Source organism: Pan troglodytes, chromosome 1, assembly GCF_028858775.2.
Source record: "Pan troglodytes isolate AG18354 chromosome 1, NHGRI_mPanTro3-v2.0_pri, whole genome shotgun sequence".
In the NCBI taxonomy this organism is placed as follows: Eukaryota; Metazoa; Chordata; class Mammalia; order Primates; family Hominidae; genus Pan; species Pan troglodytes.
Genome location: NC_072398.2, coordinates 144,703,331 through 144,726,521, shown reverse-complemented (window position 1 = coordinate 144,726,521; position 23,191 = coordinate 144,703,331). Strand labels below are relative to the sequence as shown.

Below are 23,191 nucleotides of genomic sequence, written 5' to 3'. Positions count from 1 at the left end.
TACTAAAAATACAAAAAAAAAAACAGCTGGGCGTGGTGGTGCGTGCCTGTAGTCCCAGCTACTAGGGAGGCTGAAACAGGAGAATCACTTGAACCCAGGAGGCGGAGGTTGCAGTGAGCTGAGATTGCACCACTGCACTCCAGCCTGGCAACAAAGTGAGACTCCATCTCAAAAAAAAAAAAAAAATTTAAAAATGTGAACACCAATTCACTTTTAATGAGCAATCATTTTAATTATTTTTAATAGTAGAGTAAGAAAACTTTATTGAATTATAAATAGCAAAAATATCAAATCATATAGGTAGCACCTTTACCATATGTAATCTAAAAAAATCAAAATCCAAACAACTCAAAGAATTTTTTAAAAAGTGAAAACTCTTACTAAATAATAAAATATTCTAAATTTTTTCTTACTTTTTCATTGTTTCAATCTGTACTTCCAATTCGGTTTTTTCTATTACAATTTTCTCATAATGACTTTTCCAGGCATTGGAAGCTGAAATTGTTTCAGACAACTTGGCTTCCTAAAAAATACATAAAAGTATTCATACTATAATTTTAAAACATTTTTGTTTTGTTCAGATCTCTAAACACAAATACATTATAAACAGGGAAGCAATCTTCCAAAAAGTATGGAACTTCAAATATAGAAAACTATACATGCATGTTTATAGCAGTGCAATTCATAATTGCAAAAATATGGAACCAGCCTAAATGCCCATCAACCAATGAGTGGATAAAGAAAATATGGTATATATCCATCATGGAATACTACTCAGCCATTAAAAGGAACATCTGCAGCAACCTGGATGAAGTTGGAGACCGCTATTCTAAGTGAAGTAACTCAGGAATGGAAAACCAAATATCGTATGTTCTCACTCATAAGTGGGAGCTAAGCTATGAAAATGCAAAAGCATAAGATTGATATAAAGGACTTTAGGAATTGGGGGGAAGGGAGGGAGGGAGGTGAGGGATAAAAGACTACACATTGGCTACAGTGTACAGTGCTTGGGTGATAGGTGAACCAAAATGTCAGAAATAACCACTAAAGAAGTTGTCCAGGTAACCAGAAACAACCTGTCCCCTAAAAACTATCGAAATAAATAAATAAAGTCACTGTACAACTTTGAATAGAAAAATTTTAAAGTAAATATCTATATTGCTATTATTTTATATACACATAGTGGAAGTTTCAACTTAAATTTTAAAAGATGTTGCAACTATTTTTAAACAATAGTTCATAATTAAGATAATTTCTTTTCTTTTTACTGAACTTTCCATTTTACTTTTTTTTTTTTTTTTTGCCCTGGCTGAAGTGCAGTGGCACGGTCATGATGGTTCACTGCAGCCTCCAACTCCTGAGTGCAAGGGATCCTCCTGCCTCAGCCTCCCTAGTAGCTAGGGCTACAAATGTGTGCCAACCACAGCCACCACATATATATACACGCATATATAAAATATATCTAGACACATATGTATATACTATATATATATGTTATACGTATATATTGATATATATAACTACTCTCTATATATGGTGTATATACTATATACTGTATATATATAGTAGAGACAGCATCTTGTTATGTTGCCCAGGCTGGTCTTGAATTAATTTCATGCTCTATATACAGAAGATGGTAACAAACACATAAGCATCAGAGGAGAAAGCCCCTGTGATATACACAGAAACTACCCCCGATTCCACAGCTCCATAACATTTGGTGATGTACCTTACTTGTCTTTGCTATAATGACGCCAAGATCTATTTTGTAGAGGTCACCCCATCAGCCTTCAAACACTGCTAATGTCCACACAGAGATACAAGTGGTAGTAGTGGCTTATTCATTTTGAATGTGAACTCCCATGAGGTAGGGATTTTTATCTGCTTTTGTTCATGGCTATATTTCTAGGGCCTTGATAGTGCCTGGAGCACAGCAAACACTCAATAAATAGCTCAAATAATTCTCTGCAGATCCACCTAAAGAGCTGTAGCCACTGTGCCTCCGCTCTACATTCTACATAAAAACACACTGGAAGGCCACAATGCCAGTAATTACAAATCAAAAAGCTTAGAAACAGTAATGACAACAATTAACATTTATTGGGTACTTCTTTCTTTCATCATTCATCCATTTACTGAGCAAGTATTTACTGAGCATGTATTACGCGCAAGACTTTTTTGTTTAAATTTTTTCACAGGAATATTTTAGATATATTGAAGACTAGTATTGTTTCCATATTTTATATAAAATAAGCTTTAATATAAATTATGAAGTATAAGTTTATAATATAAATTAAGATATTTAGAAGTTTTATCAGTAAGAAAAGAATTTATGTGTTAGCAATATAATTATTACCTACTTCATCAGTATGGCATTCCTAGTTGTTGAAACTAGTCAGTGATGGAATCACCTTCCTAGAGATTTTTTGAGTTGGCCTACCTTTTCTCTTTGCTTTAGAGAAATGGCACATCTAAGCCACGAGAAGCAAAATTAGGATCTGTCTAATTTTCAAAGAAGGAAATGGGTTAATTCTTCAGTGTGCAGAATTATAGGGCATTTAACATCCTGGCCCCTAGGTACTAAAAGTCAGAATCAGTGGTCTCTAGTACTTTCCAAATCCCCATTTCTCCTTTCATCTCTCCTTATAACATGCAGATAAAGCAAAATCCCCCTTTTCACCTTTCCTTCCACTGCATTGAAACTGCATCTGAATTAGTAACTAGTGACCTTCTAATTACCAAAGACCACAGACCTTTACAAATCCTCCTTGTCCTTGATGTGTCTCTGTAGTCCTTGGCAAAATTTACGCATTGTGTAGATATGTGATAACATTTTGTTAAACTATTATTTAGCTCTTATTGCTGAACTGTTCATATTTTAGACTTAAGGTACTGTTTTAAATAATGGTACCCTTACCTTAGGTGAATAGGATAGCAAGCTCCTGCCTTCTGAGACTTATATTCAAGTAGAAGGAAACAGTTAAAAATAAAACAAAACACAACAGCAGTGATAAATGAAAAAATAAATGATATAGTTTCAGATTATAGTGAATGCTATGAAAAAAATTAAGACATTGATATGATTGTTTTAGAACTACTTCAAAAGGAATGGTCAAGAAAGGCCTCTCTGAAGAGATGTCAATTGAAAAGATACCTGAATGATTAAAAAAAGAAAGAGCTATTGTGAGCCAGGGAAGAATATTAAAGCCAGATGCAGCAACAAACAAGAAAAACAACAAAACAAAGAAAAAAACTTCATGCATTACAGCAACAGAAAGGAGGACAGTGCAAAAATATATTTTCTCATTTATCTCTCCCTACAAACACATGAGGTAGGGAGTATTATGATGCCCTATTTTATACATGAGGAAATTGAAGAGGTTAAGTTCCTTATCCCAAGTCACAAGGTTAACAAAATACTACTTTGTTTGCAATAAACTTTTTATACAATTCTGTTTTCATTTCTAAAAGCCTCTAATAATTCTATAAGCCTTAACATAAGTTCTTAAGAGGCAGGATATCAGTGAGACTTTTTTAAAAAAATTATTAATTAGTAATTGAATAAATATAATAATTTATCAAAAACAACAAAGCACTAAGGCCATTTTCCAATTTGTACTATACCAAAGATATATTTTACATGGTGTGTTTATGTCAGCACATGGTTTTAAATGTATTACAGAGATTAAATGAGGTTAATTACTGAATAAAGTCATAGGGTCTAATAACATAAATCAGCATTTCTCAAACTAGTGTTCCTCAGAACCAGTTCCAAGAGTTGCTTTGTGCATAAAAGACTAGCTCTGTGGTTAAAAAAGTGTGGGAAACTCTTAGTTCAATACCCTTCATTCCACTGTTTCTGAAAGCCTTCTCAGAACCTTTAATTTGCTAACATAGACCACAATGTCCCAAGGGGAAACATGTATGAAGTATTACCCTTAGTTAGTTGGCCAATAGAACCTTTTTTTGTGTGTGGGGGCGGGGGGGACACACTTAATATTTCCTTTAAGTAAAGTTCCCAAGGAAATGCTGATATATTTCAATATGAAAATTTGACATTTTATGTAATATTTCAAAGTAAAAGATTAAAGCAAAAAGTGTAAGTTTTTTCTGGTATTAACAGCATTAAGAAAAGAATAAAATTACTATATTAAGCATCATGATATGAATTATATAAACTAAGTACATAATAGATCTTTTAATTTTAAAAAGAATGCATTTACATACCTGATCTCTAATTTGGGAAGTAAGCTTTTCAATAGCTCCTGTAAAATGGTCAAGCCTTTGTTTGTAAACTTTAGATGCCTTTTTTAAAGCTACAGTTTTTTGCTTACTTGCTTCTTTCATCACTATAGCCTCATTCTTATTCATTCTTGATTGCAGGTTCCACTTGGCTATCTTGGTTTCTAAGCTCTAAAAAAAAAAAATTAGCAACAATTAAATTATTTCAGAACTCCAATGTTTATGTAAACATTGTAAAAATATGTACATAACTGATATGGTTTGTGTATTACTCCATTCTCACACTGCCATAAAGAAATACCCTAGACTGAGTAATTTATAAAGGAAAGAAGTTTAATTGACTCACAGTTCCACATGGCTGGGAAGATCTCAGGAAACTTACAATCATTGTAGAAGGCAGAGGAAGAAAGGACCTTCTTCACATGGCGACAGGAGACAGAAGAGTGAGGAGCAAAGGGGGAAGAGCCCCTTATAAAACCATCAGGTCTCACGAGAACTCACACACTATCATGAGAACAGCATAGGGAAAACCACCCCCATGATCCAATCACCTCCCACCAGGTCTCTCCCCAGACATGTGGAGATTATAAGGATTACAATTCAAAATGAGATTTGGGTGGGGACAGAGCCAAACCATAGCATTCTGCCCCTTGCCCCTCCTAAATCTCATGTCTTCACATTTCAAAACACAATCATGCCTTTCCAACAGTCCTCCAAAGTCTTACTTCATTCCAGCATTAACCCAAAAGCCCAAGTCTAAAGTCTCATCTGAGACAAGGCAAGTCCCTTCTGCCTAGGAGCCAGTAAAATAAAAAGCAAGTTAATTACTTCCAAGAAACAATGGGGGCACAGGTATTAGGTAAATGTTCCCATTCCAAATGAAAGAAATTGGCCAAAAAAACGGGGGCTACAGGACCCATGGAAGTCCAAAATCCAGCAGGGCAGTCATTAAATCTTAAATCTCCTAAATAATCTCCCTTGACTCCATGTTTCACATCTAGGTCATGCTGATGCAAGGAGTGGGCTCCCATGGTCTTTGGCAGCTCCAGCCTTATGGCCTGCAGGGTACAGCCCCCTTCCTAGCTGCTTTCCCAGGCTGGCATTGAGTATCTGTGGCTCTTCCAGACACATGGTGCAAGCTGTCAATGAACCTACCATTCTGGGGTCTGGAGGACTTGTGGCCCTCTTCTCACAGCTCCACTAGGCAGTGCTCCAATGGGACTCTATGTGGGGTCTCCAACCCCATATTTCTCTTCCTCACTGCCCCAGCAGAGGTTCCCCATAAGGGCTCCACCCCTGCAGCAAACTTCTGCCTGGACATCCAGGCACTTCCACACATCCCCTGAAATCTAGGCAGAGGTTCCCAAGCCTCAATTCTTGACTTGTGTGCACCCACAGGCCCAACACCACATGGAAGTCGCCAAGGCTTGGGGCATCCACCCTCTGAAGAAATGGCCTGAGCTATGCATTGGCCCCTTTTAGCCACAACTAGAATGCAGGGCACCAAGTCCCAAGACTGTACAAAGCAGCAAGGTTCTGGGCCCAGCCCACAAAACCACTTTTTCCTCCTAGGCCTCTGGGCCAGTGATGGGAGGGACTGCCATGAAGACCTCTGACATACCCCAGAAACATTTTCCCCATTAATATTCGGCTTCTCATTATTTATGCCAATTTATGCAGACCACTTGAATTTCTCCCCAGAAAATGGGTGTTTCTTTTCTATCGCATGGGCAGGCTGCAAATTTTCCAAACTTTTATGCTCTGTTTCCCTTTTAAATGTATGTTCCAATTTCAAACCTTCTCTCTGTGAATGCATAAAACTGAAAGCTTTCAGAATCAACCAGGTCATATCTTGAATGTTTTTCTGCTTAGAAATTTCTTCTACCAGATACCCTAAATCATCTCTCTCAAGTTCAAAGTTCACAGATCTCTAGGGCAGTGGCAAAATACCGTCAGTCTCTTTGCTAAAGCATAGCAAGAGTCACCTTTATTCCAGTTCCCAAGAAGTTCCTCATTTCTATCTGAGACCACCTCAGCCAGGACTTCATTGTCCATATCACTATCAGCATTTTGCTCAACACCATTCAACAAGCCTCTAGGAAGTTCCAAGCTCTCCCACATCTTCCTGTCTTCTTCTGAGCTGTCCAAACTGTTCTAACCTCTGCCCACTACTTAGTTCCAAAGTCATTTCCACATTTTCGGGCATCTTTATAGCAATACCCCACTCTCTGCAGTACCAATTAACTGTATTAGTCCATTCTCATGCTGCTATAAAGAAATACCTGAGACTGGGTGATTTACAAAGGGACAAGTTTTAATTGACTCACAGTTCCACATGGCTAGGGAGGCCTCAGGAAACTTCAATCGTGGCAGAAGGTGACGGGGAAGCAGGGACCTTCTTCACATGGCAGCAGGAGAGAAAAGAGTGAAGAGCCAAGGGGGGAAGCCCCTTATAAAACCATCAGATCTCACTCACTATCATGAGAACAGGATAGGGGAAACCACCCCCATGATCCAATTGCCTCCCACCAGGTCTCTCCCTAGACACATGGGGATTCTGAAGATTACAATTCAAGATGAGATTTGGGTGGGGACACAGCCAAACTATATCGGTTTGGATCTGTGTCCCTACCCAAATTTCATGTCAAACTGTAACCCCCAGTGTTGGAGCTGGGGCCTGGTGGGAGGTGGTTGGATCATGGGGGTTGTTTCTTATGAATGGTTTACAGCATCCTCTTGGTGCTGTTCTCCTGATAGTGAGTGAGTTCTTGCGAAATCAGGTTGTTTAAAAGTGTGCAGCACCTCCCTACTTGCTCTCTCTTCCTTTTGCTCCCACCATGTGAGATGCCTCACTCCCCACTTGTCTGCCACCATAATTGTAAGTTTCCTGAGGCCTCCCCAGAAGCTGAGCAGATGCCAGAATCATGCTTCCTATACAGCCTGTGGAACTGTGGGCCAATTAAACTTCTTTTCTTTATAAACTATGCAGTCTCAGGTATTTATAACAATGTTAAAATGGCCTAATACAATAATCCTCTACACATTGGGGACCAATGCTTCTCTATAACCTGTTAAAGGATGCAAATTTAAAACATATAATCCTATATCAAACTAATGCTACCATTATCAAAGATACTATAGTGATTATGGTACAAACACTAACTTCCTTAAAACTTCTGTGATTAACTCAGATAGTTTTTTTAGTTCACATCTAGAATATTATACATCATACTAGTTTTTAAAAACTAGTTTAAAAAAACATAATTGAGCTAGAAACAATCCAAATATGTACCAATGTTCAAAGGAATTGGTAGCTCCCCAAATATATTAGGACTCTTCACTTTGAAAGACAAAATCTTAAAGATATGATTATAATCTTTAAGAAGGCTATAGACGAGATAAACAGATTTATTTACCAAATTTTAATTTACTAGAATTAGGGGGCACGCCCTGACACTAGAGTTACATTAAAGATAATAAAATACTGCTTTATCCAATAAAGTAAATGTATGGAAGTCATTATTCCAAGACCAAACACAGGTTTAGATAAATTAATGACTATAAGAGTCATAAGATTAGTATTATTGAGGACATGTTTCTATCATTGAATGTGATCGTAACTAATTGGCATGACTATCTCTTTGGCATACCTCTTGGTGACATGATGAGAGACGGAATATTAGGCTGGGTAGATGAGGGATGTGATTTAATGTGGTAACTCAAATGCTTTTATTTCAAATTATTTTAAGACTGTGTATTTAAAGTATTTGAGTACTAAGTATCTATTAAAGACTTATGATTTTAATGTTTTTACATTTTCAAAACCTGTGGAATACTGAAATGAATGTGAAATTATTACAGAATAAGTTTTAGTCTCCCATTCCTTAGAAAGCCATTTTAATTTTTAAAAATTGCAAAGGAGTCACAGTACAAGCTAAACCTAGGACTTTTCAACTTAACTCTACAATCATCAAAATCTAAGCTTCTTAACTGCCACTAAAATTGAGATTAAGAAGTATATATTAAGATTTCGATTTGATTTTTTTGAAGAGTGACTAAGTAAACTAAGAGAAGGAGCAATACATTCTTAAATTGTTTTTAAAAAACAAAATCCCATAAAACATAAGTAGCTGGGGAAAAACAGCAGTACAGTAAGTCGACATAAGACAAAGGAACATCCCACAGGAAACACTGTTGTCATTCCTCTAAAAGTCCACACGGTGTCATCATCACACCATGAATAGTTGCTGTCTTAGGTTAAAAAACTTCTAAACATAGAAACTAAATTTTCTTTTTGAACATAGTTCCAGACACGATCTTCTCACCAGATTTATCAAATCCCACACTTATTCCCTATCAAGGAGTATACTGAAATGACAAATTATTTTTATAATTTCAAAATAACCTCTCATTTGCCAAATGAATGGACACATAAAGCTGATTATCTTCTTTTTCCATGTCCAAAGCAGTCTGTATACATGTCACATTTTATACAGACAATTATTCTCAGTCTCTTCTGAAAATACGAAAACATTCTAATTCTAATTGCTACATCACAAAGATCTAGAAAGAAAAATTGGTGGAAGGCACCTGTGGGATGTTCCCAGAGGTTTATAATGTAAATTTTTAAAAGACCCAATACAACAAATTACTCAACACTAAAAAGTTGAGATTGATGTTGCCAAATTGAGTTCATTGGATTCATACTCAAAAAAAAAAAGACAAAAATGAAACAAAAAAACCCACTGTCAAACCTAAGTCAAAAAGAACTAAATTCTGAACCCCTTAATCACTTAATGCCTTAAATCCAAAAGTGTGTGAGAGAAAATGTAGAAAAATTCATAGACTCAGACAATTTCTTTTAATCATTTCTTAACAGTAGCATTTTGGTAAAAGAATTTGAATTCAAATTATAGTTGAATTTCATAGCAAAATTTTAGGATTTTAGCCTTATGTTCTTTCTCCAAATTATCATGGTTATAAAAAATAACCACTATGCTTTAAGATAAATTGGGAAAGATGATTATCTAATATGTTCAATCATACATCAGATGTATTCAATCACATGTGTTCTCCTGTATTTACTATGACAGACCACTGCAATACCAAGTCCAGTTCATCTGCAGTGCCCTAGCATACAAAATTTATTATCCCCCATAAACCCGCATTATGTCCCTTTAAAGGAACACACACACACACACACACACGCGAGTATGGTTTTGAAACATGCTACAGGTTGCAGACATCTGCTATAATTCAGGAGTGCAAAACCAAACAGAAATCTAACTCAGAAGTCCTCACACTCAATGGAGTTTGAGTCTCTGTAACCTCTCAAGGTGGGAATATTGCTTCTTTGCCTTTGGCGGAAAAAAAAAAAAAGAGTTACCTTATATTGTATGATATGCCACCTCAAATTCTTATCTCAAAGTGACTTTGACTCCAAAAGAATAATTAAACCAAAAAATTCCCCTGATTTATACTCCTACAAAGTTGTTTAATAAGAGAATTACTTAATTTTGTGAACATCAAAGTTGGGCTGATTTTAAAATTATTACGATTAGTAACAAAAAATAAACATTGTATTGACTGTTAAACGTGTGAAAGTATGTATGTATATATGTATAGATGGAGAAAAAAGATTGAAATAATGTACATCAAAATGTTAACAATGATTTTGGTATATTTAAATTTATTTTCTATAAATTTTCCACAGTAAATATAAATTAACTATAAAGTGGAAATGATTTTTAAAGTAATTCAATTCCATAAATCCTTCCTAGATTGGTATTAAACAGAGACAGCATTTTTATGTTGAAATTTGGACCCAAACCTTTAGTTAGGCCACAAATATTAAGATTTACCTTAAATATGTATTTCCCATGTCAACAACTGTGTATTTTAAAACCACCAAATTCTAGAACTAAGGAAGGCTTTATGGCCTTTCATTAATTTTATCACTTAAGCTATAAAACTGGATATATATTTATATATAACCTTTACATATTCTTTCAACTTATCGTTCTCGGCTTCCTTTTTATGAATTTGGATCTGTAGTCGTTCATGTACTACTTTTACTGATTGGGAAAAACGGTTTGCTTTCAAAGTATTTGCCTGTAACAAAGAGAAAGAGAAAACCAAAAAAATCCATATTATCTGCTGTATCCCCAGCCCAATATCTTTAATTTTACCCTGATTTAGGCACAATCTAAACAGCTGATAAAAAGCAAAGCACTACTTTACATAAACTGCCGCCCCTATTACAAATGTATTTCATGCCCAACCAGGGCTAAGTTTTATCCCCCAACATTTTTTATTTAATGGCTCCTGATAACCATCTCTTTTTTAAAATTCCCATCTATCTTTCTAAATAAAGGTATGGGTATACCTAAAATGCTCCTACAAACACTAAAATTCCTTAATTTGTTCTCCAACTGAAACACAATACAAATTTAAAACAGTTCCTATATGAAGTGATTTATGCCAGGTATCCTGACAAACACCATAAAAACTCTAAAAAAACTTAATAAAATTAAGATGTTATATTTGATAGGTAAAACCTGTAAAATATCCAAATAATCTAGAATTTCAAAACACTCTTCTGTGTTTATTTCTGAGGAGTTGGGGCCAGGATGGGAAAAAAAAGGGAGTCAATATTAATATAATGAATTAAGCTCAAAAGCTCAAATTTTGCTTACCTTTTCACTCTGAAACAAACAAGAAAGTTCTTGGATATGGGCCTCCTTTTCAAGTACCTTCTTCTTAAGATTCTTGAGCAAATATAAAATAAGAATTAGGAATTTCACAACTTGAATAATATTGGCTAACTTTATAAAACCAAGCAGCATGCAAATAACAATGACAGGAAGAATGGACACAAAGTAAGTGTGGAAAGACTTACAGTATTTTCACTTTCATTATCAGTTAGATTTTCTAGCAACATGCTGGGTAAATTGTCTCCTGTCTGAGAAAAGAATGTTATAAATCAGTGATCGCAAATTATATTTCTCTATATAAAAAAGTAGGAAGTGAAATAAGCACTACTCAATAAATTAATATGACTTTTAATTCAGATTTTTAAAAGAGTTAACAACTGAAAAGATTTTTGCCCAAGTATTCCAAATTATTTTTGGTCTGCAATTTATGAAATTAGTTAATTTACTAAATTGATCTCAAAAGAATGCTTCAGAAAGTATAGGCCAATGACACTAAACTCACAAAAATCCTCTATACAAAAGAAGTTTGTATAGAGTTTGTATAGAGTATAGAATGCAACACAGTGCTGTTTACAAATAGGCAAAAATTATCAACAATCTAAATTCTAGCAATAAGAAATCTCTTAAAGAATTACAGCAAATCAGTAACAGAATTCTATATAGCCATTTTAAATGAGATCATAGAAGACTATTTACTCATTTTTGAGAGTCATACTTCTGCTTTAGAATGTGAAAAAGCTATCATCAATTCTTTTCACCCAAAACCACATATATATGTACATATAATGCAAAATTGTACACGGAATTTCAGAGGGCACATGGATTTCATAAAGGTCATCCTTGGATCCATAAGGGTTCAAAGAGCTCGAGTTAAGATTCCTTTCTATTCAAAAAATATTCAATACATGAGAAAATATTGATGATACAGTGTTAAGTATAAAAGTCCAGTTACAAAACAAAGATAGTAGTTTTACTCCATTTTTCTAAAACACCACGTATATATGCACACGTAACATATATAAAGAAACAAAATACTGCAAAATGTACACAACATAAAACTAACAGTCCTTAATAGTGATGTTTCACTAAGTGCTGAGATCAAGAGAATATTTCTCTGCTTATCACAATTTTCTATCAGCATGTAACTTTTTAATTACAAAAACTATTACCTAATATTAGATAGTTTTTACAATTCTGAAATAATTTTTATCATAGGAAAAAGCCAAAAGAGAGTCAGAATAATAATTTAGGTGATTTAAAGGGATAAGCTTTCTTTTTGGAGTGATAAAAATGCTTTAAAATTGACTGTGGTAATGGCTGCACAACTCTGTGAATACAATGAAAACCACTGAATTTTATAATTTAAATGGAAGAACTGTATGGTATGTGAATTCTATTTCAATAAAGCTTTTACCAGATGAAGAATATATAGATATGTATAAATATAATGTACAAAGAGCTTAAACTCAAAAAGTGTATATTTTATTAGAATCAGCTCAATTAAGTATAACAAAGTTTTTGAGATGAAAAATAAAAATACATTTTCTATAAAAACGTGGTGTTCATATCCAACTACTTATGAAACACTAAAGGTGGGGATTAATGACTGACAAAATTCAAAGAATTATTTCCATTTCAAATATACCAATAATTTCTACAGTTTAAAAATAATGTATCCTTCAAATGAGAAATATCACTATTAAAATGAGTGCTTAGTGTTGATGACTTACTTGTTTGTAGTCTCTCTTTCTAAGAAGATGTTCTAAAGCTAGTTTTACACTTTTGAAGGTGTCTAATTCTTTTGTTAATATTTCCTTCTGTTCAGAAATCTTCAAATTCGATGCAGAAAGATTCGCCTGACAAATTATAAGAACCACATACACATTTTAAGACACGGCATTAAGTAAAACCCTCTAAAATATATTATCAAACAATATTTTTTCCTACTAAACAAAATCATTCTTTTGTGCATAGTAATAATAAATGCTACAAAATTTGTTAATAGTAAATTGGATCTGTTATACAGTACATTAAAATAAAATGAAATCAAAATAAGAGCTTAGATTCTAAAAGCATTTTAGGCTTTTATTCAAATAAAAGTTATAGAAGATAATCTATTGTTTGTCCCTAATTTAAACTTTAATATGCTGAAATTTAAAAATAGTTCTCTACTCCAAATAATACTATAGAAACAGATATATTTCATCTCTCAGAAGATTTTAGTTTAAAATTCACTCTTAAGAAAAGCTGATTTTCTAGTTCAACTCCGGGTAATTCAAACATCCAAAATATAGTGTTTCTAGCTTAGCCTCTTATCAGGTGTATGCTGAGATTATCTTTCAGGAAAAGAACTGTAGTTAATGACACAGGAATAAAGAATTCTGATAAACCCTCATTTTTGGTATTAAATACTCATAAGTGAGCATACCTATATATGAGACCTCAGTTAATGCATTCTAAGTATTATACTAGCTTTTCATTTTATTATATATTCATAAGTCACTCACATTTTCAAAATTAATCTTTTCAATGGTGTCCTTAAATAGTGGCAAAAGCAATTCTATAGAATGAGTTACCAACTCCGCTTCCTTAAGTGTTGCTTCCAATTCAGTCTTTTCATTTAGAATGTCCTGCTTCAGGCTAATTACAAATGCACACACAAAATTTAAGTTAAATCCATTTCACTTAAAGATGCTCCTCAGAAATGCCATATCACCTATACAGTACTCTTAATAGCAAGGACAACTTTTAGTTCAAAAGTAGCTCAAAACTTGGACTTTGAGTGTAAGCAAATTTTAAGAATATTTTGCTTATATTTTACTTGTATGTAATCACAAAAGTTATTTGGATTAAAGATGTACGTATAGTTAAGTTTGAAGGAGCATTTTCAATATTTATAAATAAAATTCCAAGTGATATGGAAACTCTTTAATTGGCAGCTTTTCTCTTTCTTTGTAAAACATAACGGCTCATTAACAACTGATGGCATCTTAGAGGCTATGTCAAAAATCTGTGTGTTCTTAAGCACAACTGGCTTAAAGTAATGAGCCTAAGAACATTCTATCTATAAATGACACCTGTCCCTTATTAAAAACCATGGGCAGAAAGTCAAGTGTGATTATAGATGATAAAATATTATTTTCATTCATAACAAATTCAACCAGAAGCTGGACTAAGCTATCCATACTGACAGTAATGGTATATACTAAGATTGCCATTTGACGGGGGGCAATATTTCATGTAAATAACAAGTGTATTCCCCACTCTAAAGAAGTATGACAAGTATTTGCTATATAGTAATATACCAAATGACAGTGATTTCACATTCATTAACTACATTTCTGATATCACATATTATATTTTCATTTATCTTAAATAGCTTTATTTTACAAATTCTTAACAGATGAGGTTTTCATTTTTTTTGTCTTTTTCTTTTTTGAGATGGAGTCTCACTCTGTCACCCAGGCTCTATCACCCAGGAGTGCAGTGGCATTATCTCGGCTCACTGTGACCTTCGCCTCCCGGGTTCAAATGATTCTTCTACCACAGCCTTCCAAGTAGCTGGGACAACAGGCACACGCTACCACATCTGGCTAATTTTTGCATTTTTTCAGTAGAGATGGGGTTTCACCATGTTGGCCAGGCTGATCTTGAACTCCTGACCTCAAGTGATCCACCTGCCTCATCCTCCCAAAGTGCTGGGATTACAGGCATGATCCATCCATTGCTCTCGGCCAGGTTTTCATTTTTAATTGCTTTCATTAAGATTCAAAAAAACTAGTTGAATTCTGCTAGATGAGTACATTTGTAATCAGATTAAATATATTTTAATAAATAAATACTAGATTTGGAAAAGATACTCTTAAAAGAATGCTGTATTTGATTCAAATAATTTATATTATAGACAAAACAGGAAATCCTGGAATCGGAAATTTAGATTTCCCCTGATACTGATGAGAATACCAGCTGAGATGACTTTCACTGGTACACCGTGGTAAATCTTCTTTCTCTGATATAGTTTTAAGATGGCAAAAGAGTTCTTCTGAATGACTTCCATCATTTACAGCCTTCTCCATAAATTCAGTAAATGGATTTATAGGTGGCTTCACAGCGACTTCTCCACATAAGCTGAAAGCTAAGAAATATTTTAGTTATTAAATTTATTTCAATAGAGTTTTTTTGTCATTACTCTCTCATAAAAAATAAAAGTTATAAGGATGTGTAAGAGAATAACATTTCAAAGACAAAATAAGAAGTATAAGTGCTATTCATTGTTATAGTACTTCAAAATTGTATCAAAATTGCATAGCACAACCACTCAACAATTGCCAATTTCCATACACTGTTTCCAAAAGGCCTGATAATTCCTAAATAATCACAAGAGTGTAAAAATCTTTATTAGTCTATTTCTTGAAGTATTACAATATTTGAACCCAGCAGGACTATAAAACAAATATAAAAACCATGGGTTACCTATAGTCTGTCTTATTAGGCCCATGCCATAAGAAATATATGTTATTTATGCCTAAATCTGTAGAAATTCAACTTTTCAAAGTACTTGGCAACAATAGCTACAAAGGATGGGATACTCAATTGCAAGTAGACTTTTCAAAATTAAATTCACTTACTTCTATTCCCAACTCAATCTAGAATATTATTGGTGATAGTGAAAAGACCAGACGATGACATTACTTCCAAATTTTACCAATCTAATTGTTTTTACTCACACCTGTAGATGTCACTTTAAAAATGTGAATATTAATTTCTTCAAAACTACTCCAATTTAAGTAATGAGTTAGAGCTTTGGCAACCATTAAGGCTCTGTTTTCCCAACTCTAACAATATGTGGTAATGTGTTCCCTGACATCATTTTATGTTTACACAAAATCAAAGGTTATATTTAAGGTTTTCTACATTTTTTTTGGATATTTACCTCCTTGTAATTTAGTTTTATATGTCTGTATTACAAAACATATTATATTCAAGAATTTTTAACACTTGGAGTAGAAGTGAAATTACAGGTTGAAGATTATTTAAATTAGCCATTCAGAAACCTTCCAAAGTGTCCATAAAATGTATATATTTTATCTGAATGTTCTATATACTATAGAGACAAATATTTAGGAAACAGGCCAATGAAGTATGGTCATATTTTTTAAATACCAGAAAGTGAAGTCCAAAAAGAACTGCTGAGTAACCAACAGATAGTCTAGGATGATTCCCTTGAATGCTGCAAATATGCAACATCTATTACAATGGTATAACAATATTTCGAGATATCTATAGACTAGAAGAATTACAAGTATACAAAACAAAATAAAAAACCAAACCTAAAAGTTAAGAAGAATATGCTCGGGATAAGTCACTGCAATCAAGAGAACCATCATCTACTAATTCATTCAGTTGCAATAGCTATCCCCATACAGAAAGCAACTGGTACCAACCCTTTTACTTGTTTAAATATTTGTCGTATTTGTCTCTCTGTGGACTGGAATCTCAAGAAAGAATGTCTTTTTTATATTTGAATCCTCAGCACCTACAAGCCTTGTAAAAGCTAAGCAATAATTGAACGAAAACACATAAGGCTTAGAGCTTTTAAAGAATATAATGACTAAAGACTGTTTGCCTTTTTTTTAAAATTCACCCCTTGATTTGTCTTTTCAGGGATCATTAAAAGACAAATGGTTCCTATATTTGGAATAAAGGTTTAAAAAACAATGTAAGAAGATAGAAATTTTCAATTTGTAGAAAATATTTTACAAGATAACACTAGTTTGGTATCGGTATTTTATACACAACTTTTCTAAAAGTTTTATCCTAAGATAAAGTCATAAAATTTTTCTGCTTCATCACCTATAATTGGTAACTGCCACTTATCTTAAAGGGTAAACAAATAAATAAAATCAACACACTGTAAAAATAGGAATTCAGAATGACTTTCTACCTAACATTCTAAAATGGAATCTACATTACATTACTGATTTCTCAACACACGAGGAAGAGAACTATTTGTCTCAGGAATTTCCATGAAAATTATCAACAGTCATCTTCTCCAGGACAAATATTGTTCAGAGATTCCAAGGCACTCCACTGCTTTTGTGTTGTGATAATTGTGTAACAAAAAATATGTGTTGAACAAAAATGTAATAATTTTATTTAGCATAAAAAGTCCTACTTTATAAGAAATGCTATCATTTTATTGGACCAAATGTATTCTTGTATAGAAAAGCAGACATTTCACAATAAAATGTTTTCAGTAATGTGGAATATACTGTTAACTGACAAATGTACTTCTGTACAACTTGTCAGTGGTGGGTGAAACAAAGACACATATTCTGTATACATGTTTAAGGATCAAATCATTTTAAAGATAACTTAAAAATTCTTCAAACTGAATGATAAGAGTGACACTATCTATCAAAACCTCTGGGATACAGCAAAGGTGGTGCTAAGGGAAAGGTTCATAGCCTTAAATGCCTACATTGAAAAGTCTGAAAGAACACAAACAGACAATGTAAGGTCACATCTCAAGAAACTAGAGAAACAAGAACAAAACAAACCCAAACCCAACAGAAGGCAGGAAATAACCAAGATCAGAGCAGAACAAAATGAAACTGAAAAAAAAAATACAAAAGATAAATGAAACAAAAAGCTGGTCCTTTGAAAAGATAAATAAAACTGATAGAACATTAGCAAGATTAATCAAGAAGAGAAAAGATTCAAATAAGCTCAATTAGAAATGAAATGGGAGATACTACAACTGACACCACAGAAATACAAAAGATCACTCAGGCTACTATGAACACCTTTACACACATAAACTAGAAATCCTAGAGGAGATGGATAAATTCCTGGATACAACCCTCCTAGCTTAAATCAGGAAGAATGAGAAACCCTGAACAGACCAATAACAACCAGTGAGACTGCAATGGTATTTTAAAAATTACCAACAAAAAAAGAAGTCCAGGACCAGATAGATCCACAGCTGAATTCTATCAGACATTCAAAGAACAATTGGTACCAATCCTATTGACACTACTCCACAAGATACAGAAAGAGAGAATCCTCCCTAAATCATTCTATGAAGCCAGTATCACCCTAATGCCAAAGCCAGGAAAGGACATAACCAAAAAAGAAAACTATAGACCAATATCCCTGATGAACACAGATGCAAGAATTCTTAAAAGGCCGGGCGTGGTGGCTCACGCCTGTAATCCCAGCACTTTGGGAGGCTGAGGCGGGTGGATCACGAGGTCAGGAGTTCAAGACCAGCCTGGCCAAGATGGTGAAACTCTGTCTCTACTAAAAATACAAAAATTAGCTGGGCATAGTGGCGGGTGCCTGTAATCCCAGCTACTCAGGAGGCTGAGGCAGAGAATTGCTTGAACCCGGGAGGCAGAGGTTGCAGTGAGCCAAGACCATGCCACTACACTCCAGCCTGGCAACAGAGTGAGACTCCGTCTCAAGAAAAAAAAAAATTATTAACAAAATACTAGCTTACCGAATTCAACATCAAAAAGATAATCCACCACGATCAAGCGGGTTTCATACTAGGGATGCAGGGATGGTTTAACATCCACAAGTCAATAAATGTGATACACCACATAAACAGAATTAAAAACAAAAACCACACGATCATCTCAACAGATTCAGAAAAAGCATTTGACAAAATCCAGCATCCCTTTATGATTAAAACCCCCAGCAAAATCGGCATACAAGAGACATACCTCAATGTAATAAAAGCCATCTATGACAAACCCATAGCCAACATAATACTGAATGGGGAAAAGTTGAAAGCATTCCCTCTGAGAACTGAAACAAGACAAAGATGCCCACTCTCATCATTTGTGTTCAACATAGTACTGGAAGTCCTAGCCAGAGCAATCAGAGAAGAGAAAGAAATAAAGGGCATCCAAATCGGTAAAGAGGAAGTCAAACCGTTGCTGTTTGCTGATGGTATGATTCTATACCTAGAGAATCCTAAAGACTCCTCCAAAAAGCTCCTAGAACTGATAAATTCAGCAGTTTCAAGATACAAAATTAATGTACACATATCAGTAGCAGTGCTATATACCAACAGTGACCACGCTGATAATCAAATCAAGAACTCAACCACTTTTACAATAGCTGCAAAAACAAAACAAAATAAAATAAAATACTTCGGAATATATCTAACCAAGGAGGTGAAAGACCACTACAAGGAAAACTATAAAACAGTGCTGAAAGAAATCATAGATGACACAAACAAATGGAACACAACCCATGCTCATGGATGGGTCAAATCAATATTGTGAAAAGGGCCATACTGCCAAAAGCAATCTACAATTTCAATGCAATTCGCATAAAAATACCATCATCACTCTTCACAGAACTAGAAAAAACAATTTTGAAATTCACTTGGAACCAAAAAAGAGCCCACATAGCCAAAGCAAGACTAGGTGAAAAGACATCACATTACCCAACTTCAAACTATACTATAAGGCCACAGTCACCAAAACAGCATGGTACTGGTATAAAAATAGGCACATAGACCAATGGAACAGAATAGAGAACCCAGATGAAACCCAAATACTTACAGCTAACTGATATTTGACAAAGCAAGCAAAAACATAAAGTGGGGAAAAGACACCCTATTCAACAAATGGTGCTGGGATAATTGGCAAGCCGCATGTAGGAGAATGAAATTGGATCCTCATCTCTCACCTTACACAAAAATCAATGCAAGATGGATCAAAGACTTAAATCTAAGACCTGAAACTATATAAATCTAAGACCTGAAACTATAAAAATTCTGGAAGATAACATCAGAAAAACCCTTCTAGAGATTGGCTTAGGCAAAGATTTCATTACCAAGAACCCAAAAATAAATGCAATAAAAATAAAGATAAATAGCTGGGACTTAATTAAACTAAAGAGCTTTTGCATGGCAAAAGGAATAGTCAGCAGACTAAACAGACAACCCACAGAGTGGGAGAAAATCTTCACAATCTATACATCTGACAAAAGACTAATATCCAAAACCGACAATGAACTCAAATTAGCAAGAAAAAAAATCCCATCAAAAAGTGGACTAAGGACATGAATAGACAATTCTCAAATGAATATATACAAATGGCCAACAAACATGAAAAAATGCTCAACATCACTAATGATCAGAGAAATGCAAATCAAAACCACAATGTGATACCACCTTACTCCTGCAAGCACAGCCATAATCAAAAAATAATAATAGATGTTGGCATGGATGCAGTGAAAAGAGAACACTTCTACACTGTTGGTGGGAATGTAAACTAGTACAACCGCTATGGAAAACAGTGCGGAGATTCCTTAAAGAACTAATAGTAGAGCTACCATTTGATCCAGCAATCCCACTACTAGCCACCTACCCAGAGGAAAAGAAGTCATTATATAGAAAAGATACTTGCACATGCATGTTTATAGCAACACAGTGTCCATCAAACAATGAGTAAAAAAACTGTGATATACATATATATATATAATATATACATGATAAAATACTACTCAGCCATAAAAAGGAATAAATTAACGGCATTCACAGCAACATGGATGGAATTGGAGACTATTACTCTAAGTGAAGTAACTCAGCAATAGAAAACCAAACATCATATGTTCTCACTCATTAGTGGGAGCTAAGCTATGAGGATGCAAAGGGGTAAGAATGAATCAGTGGACTTTGGAGATTCAGGGTGAAAGGGTGGGAAGGGGGTGAGTGATAAAAGACTACCAATTGGATTCAGTGTACACTGTTCAGGGATGGGTGCACCAAAATCTCACAAATCACCACTCAAGAACTCACTCATGTAACCAAATACCACCTGTTCCCCAAAAACCTATGGAAATAAAAAATTTTTAAAAACCATTTAAAAATCCTTAAAGATTAGCAATTTTAAAATATTTTAAAATGTTTAAAGATTTAAATTTCCTATACAGAGACAATTTTGCCAGTCTACTGCCAAGAGGACATGTACTTAAAGCTTTTTCCAGGAGTGCTTGTAGGCTATGCTGATCCAGCTACATTCACTAAACTATGTTCCACTGTGGCCAACAGCAAGCATTTGGGGATAACTGCTCAGGGACCATGATGCTAGCCATGGTCAGAGAAAAAGGAAAATCATGGTCCATGACCTTCCTTAACACCTAGATCAGACTAAGTAAACTAACTAACTTCAGACGAATACGTATTTTAAAACAGTATCTCTGAAGAGAATAGCATATGAAACCTGCACATTTTGTTTTGCCAAACACAAATTCTTAGAAAACTAACTTCCACTGGCTTCAAACACAGCTTCTATTGAAAAAAGTCACCATGACATATTCAGCAAGGAACACAAAGTAGATATAGGAATCCTCTTTTTTTCCCCCTACTATTCTGGACACTAGTCAAAAGTTTACTAGAGAGGTAATTGTATGAAAAAAAAAAAAAAGGATAGGAGTCTTGGAAACAGGCAAAAAGCTGGAAAATAAATCTTATGGGTAAAAGCTACCAAAATGGAAAAAACGTTTTCTGATACAGAGAGATTAGATTAGATAACAAATTAGTAATCCCTCTCTCCAATGAATAAAGAAGGATGTATATTTAAAAGATGGGCTGCGGATTGGATAATATAGGCAGAAGAGTTGACAGCCAGAGTGACTGTTCTGTAAACACGGCATGTACTTCAAAGCCAACATCCCATTTCCTTCTCAAAGTGTTGCCCTGATTTCTCCAGCCCATCAAGAACTCTAAACAAAAGTATTTTCAGAATCATATAGTTTAGAATTTAACTGCTCCATAAATGCTCATATTTTAGTTCTCTTTTAAACTTGCTATTAACTGTGAGGACAAATAATACGCATCACTCTCTGCCCTAAAAAATTACCTAACATAGTGGGGAGCATAGATTAGGTTCTCAAATATAAGTTAGGGTGACTAAATTATTTATTGTTTAAACTCGGACACTTTTGAGTGTCCATATAGAGCCCAATTACCCGGAAAAAGACCGGGCCAAAGATGTTCAGAATATTGTCTAATCCCAAATAAAGTCACCATCCTGTACCAGATAAACATAAAGCATATTCCTTTCCTTCAACACGACAGCTGTTGCCACTTACTGAGCAGAGCACTGACTGACCTTATAAACATCATCTCACAAAAGCTTCACAAGGTTGTTATTAAAAAGCTATAAATAAGTAAATTAAATCTTAGAAGGGTTAAATAGCTTGTCCAAGATTACAAGTAAGGAATTGGTGGAACTCAGTTTTGAATTAAAAGCCATGAGATGGTGAAACTGCATCTCTACTAAAAATACAAAAATTAGCTAGGCGTGGTGGTGGGCGCCTGTAGTCCCAGCTACTCGAGAGGCTGAGGCTGGAGAATCACTTGAACCCGGGAGGCGGACGTTGCAGTGAGCCGAGATCACGCCACTGCACTCCACTGCGGCAGAGCGAGACTCCATCTCAAAAAAAAAAAAAAAAAAAAAAAAAAGCCATGAGATACTAAAACATAAATATAAAAATCTACAAAGCAAAAAGTAACACACAAACTTGCCTTTATTCAGTCAGGTTTTAATACTCATAAGTTCAATTTAGATTCAAAAGATGAAAACTGTTCTGGACAAGGAAATGAGTAATGAATGAGCTAGCTAAAAGCACAGACTACAATTCTAAAGAGAGAGAGCAGACCGCGACCAGATCACTAAATTCCATTGTTCTAAAGTTTGTCACAAGGAACTTTTGGGATAGAAAAACTACACTATAAATACACATCCATTGTGAAATAAGAAGATGAAAAAGAGAAGCAAAAAGCAGATCATAAACATGATCATGACATTCTTACTATAAGCAGAATATCAAACTAATTTCAAAAGCAGACAGGTTTTCTGCAGTTTGCTTCTTTTTTCTTTTTCTTTTTCTTTTTTTTTTTTTTTTTTTTTGAGATAGAGTCTCGCTCTGTCGCCCAGGCTGGAGTGCAGTGGCGCGATCTCGGCTCACGGCAAGCTCCGCCTCCCGGGTTCACGCCATTCTCCTGCCTCAGCCTCCCGAGTAGCTGGGACTACAGGCGCCCGCCACCACGCCCGGATAATTTTTTGTATTTGTTTTAGTAGAGACGGGGTTTCACCGTGTTGGCCAGGATAGTCTCGATCTCCTAACCTCGTGATCCGCCCGCCTCGGCCTCCCAAAGTGCTGGAATTACAGGCGTGAGCCACCGCGCCCGGCCCGGTTTGTTTCTTTAACCT

General features: G+C 34.7%; 1 protein-coding gene across 34 annotated transcripts in view; it reads right to left on the bottom strand.

The window, feature by feature from the left end:
* ODF2L (outer dense fiber of sperm tails 2 like) overlaps window positions 1-23,191 on the bottom strand; it is a 117,779-nt gene that overhangs the window by 93,386 nt on the left and 1,202 nt on the right. For 11 of the 34 annotated variants that reach the window (XR_010153366.1, XR_010153375.1, XM_016921819.4 and 8 more), the window contains exons 2-9: window positions 14,919-15,090; window positions 13,463-13,595; window positions 12,686-12,811; window positions 11,141-11,203; window positions 10,938-11,009; window positions 10,237-10,353; window positions 4,228-4,413; window positions 414-523 (exon numbers count right to left, since the gene is read on the bottom strand). Coding sequence is in view for 31 of the 34 variants with exons in the window: in XM_016921819.4 (XP_016777308.3) it covers window positions 414-523; window positions 4,228-4,413; window positions 10,237-10,353; window positions 10,938-11,009; window positions 11,141-11,203; window positions 12,686-12,811; window positions 13,463-13,595; window positions 14,919-15,031 (920 nt within the window). In the remaining 3 variants the exon portion in view is untranslated. Of the gene's footprint in view, window positions 1-413; window positions 524-4,227; window positions 4,414-10,236; window positions 10,354-10,937; window positions 11,010-11,140; window positions 11,204-12,685; window positions 12,812-13,462; window positions 13,596-14,618; window positions 15,091-23,191 lie in introns of all 34 variants that reach the window. The other 23 variants (XR_010153379.1, XM_016921833.4, XM_016921836.4 and 20 more) reach the window with 5 other exon arrangements.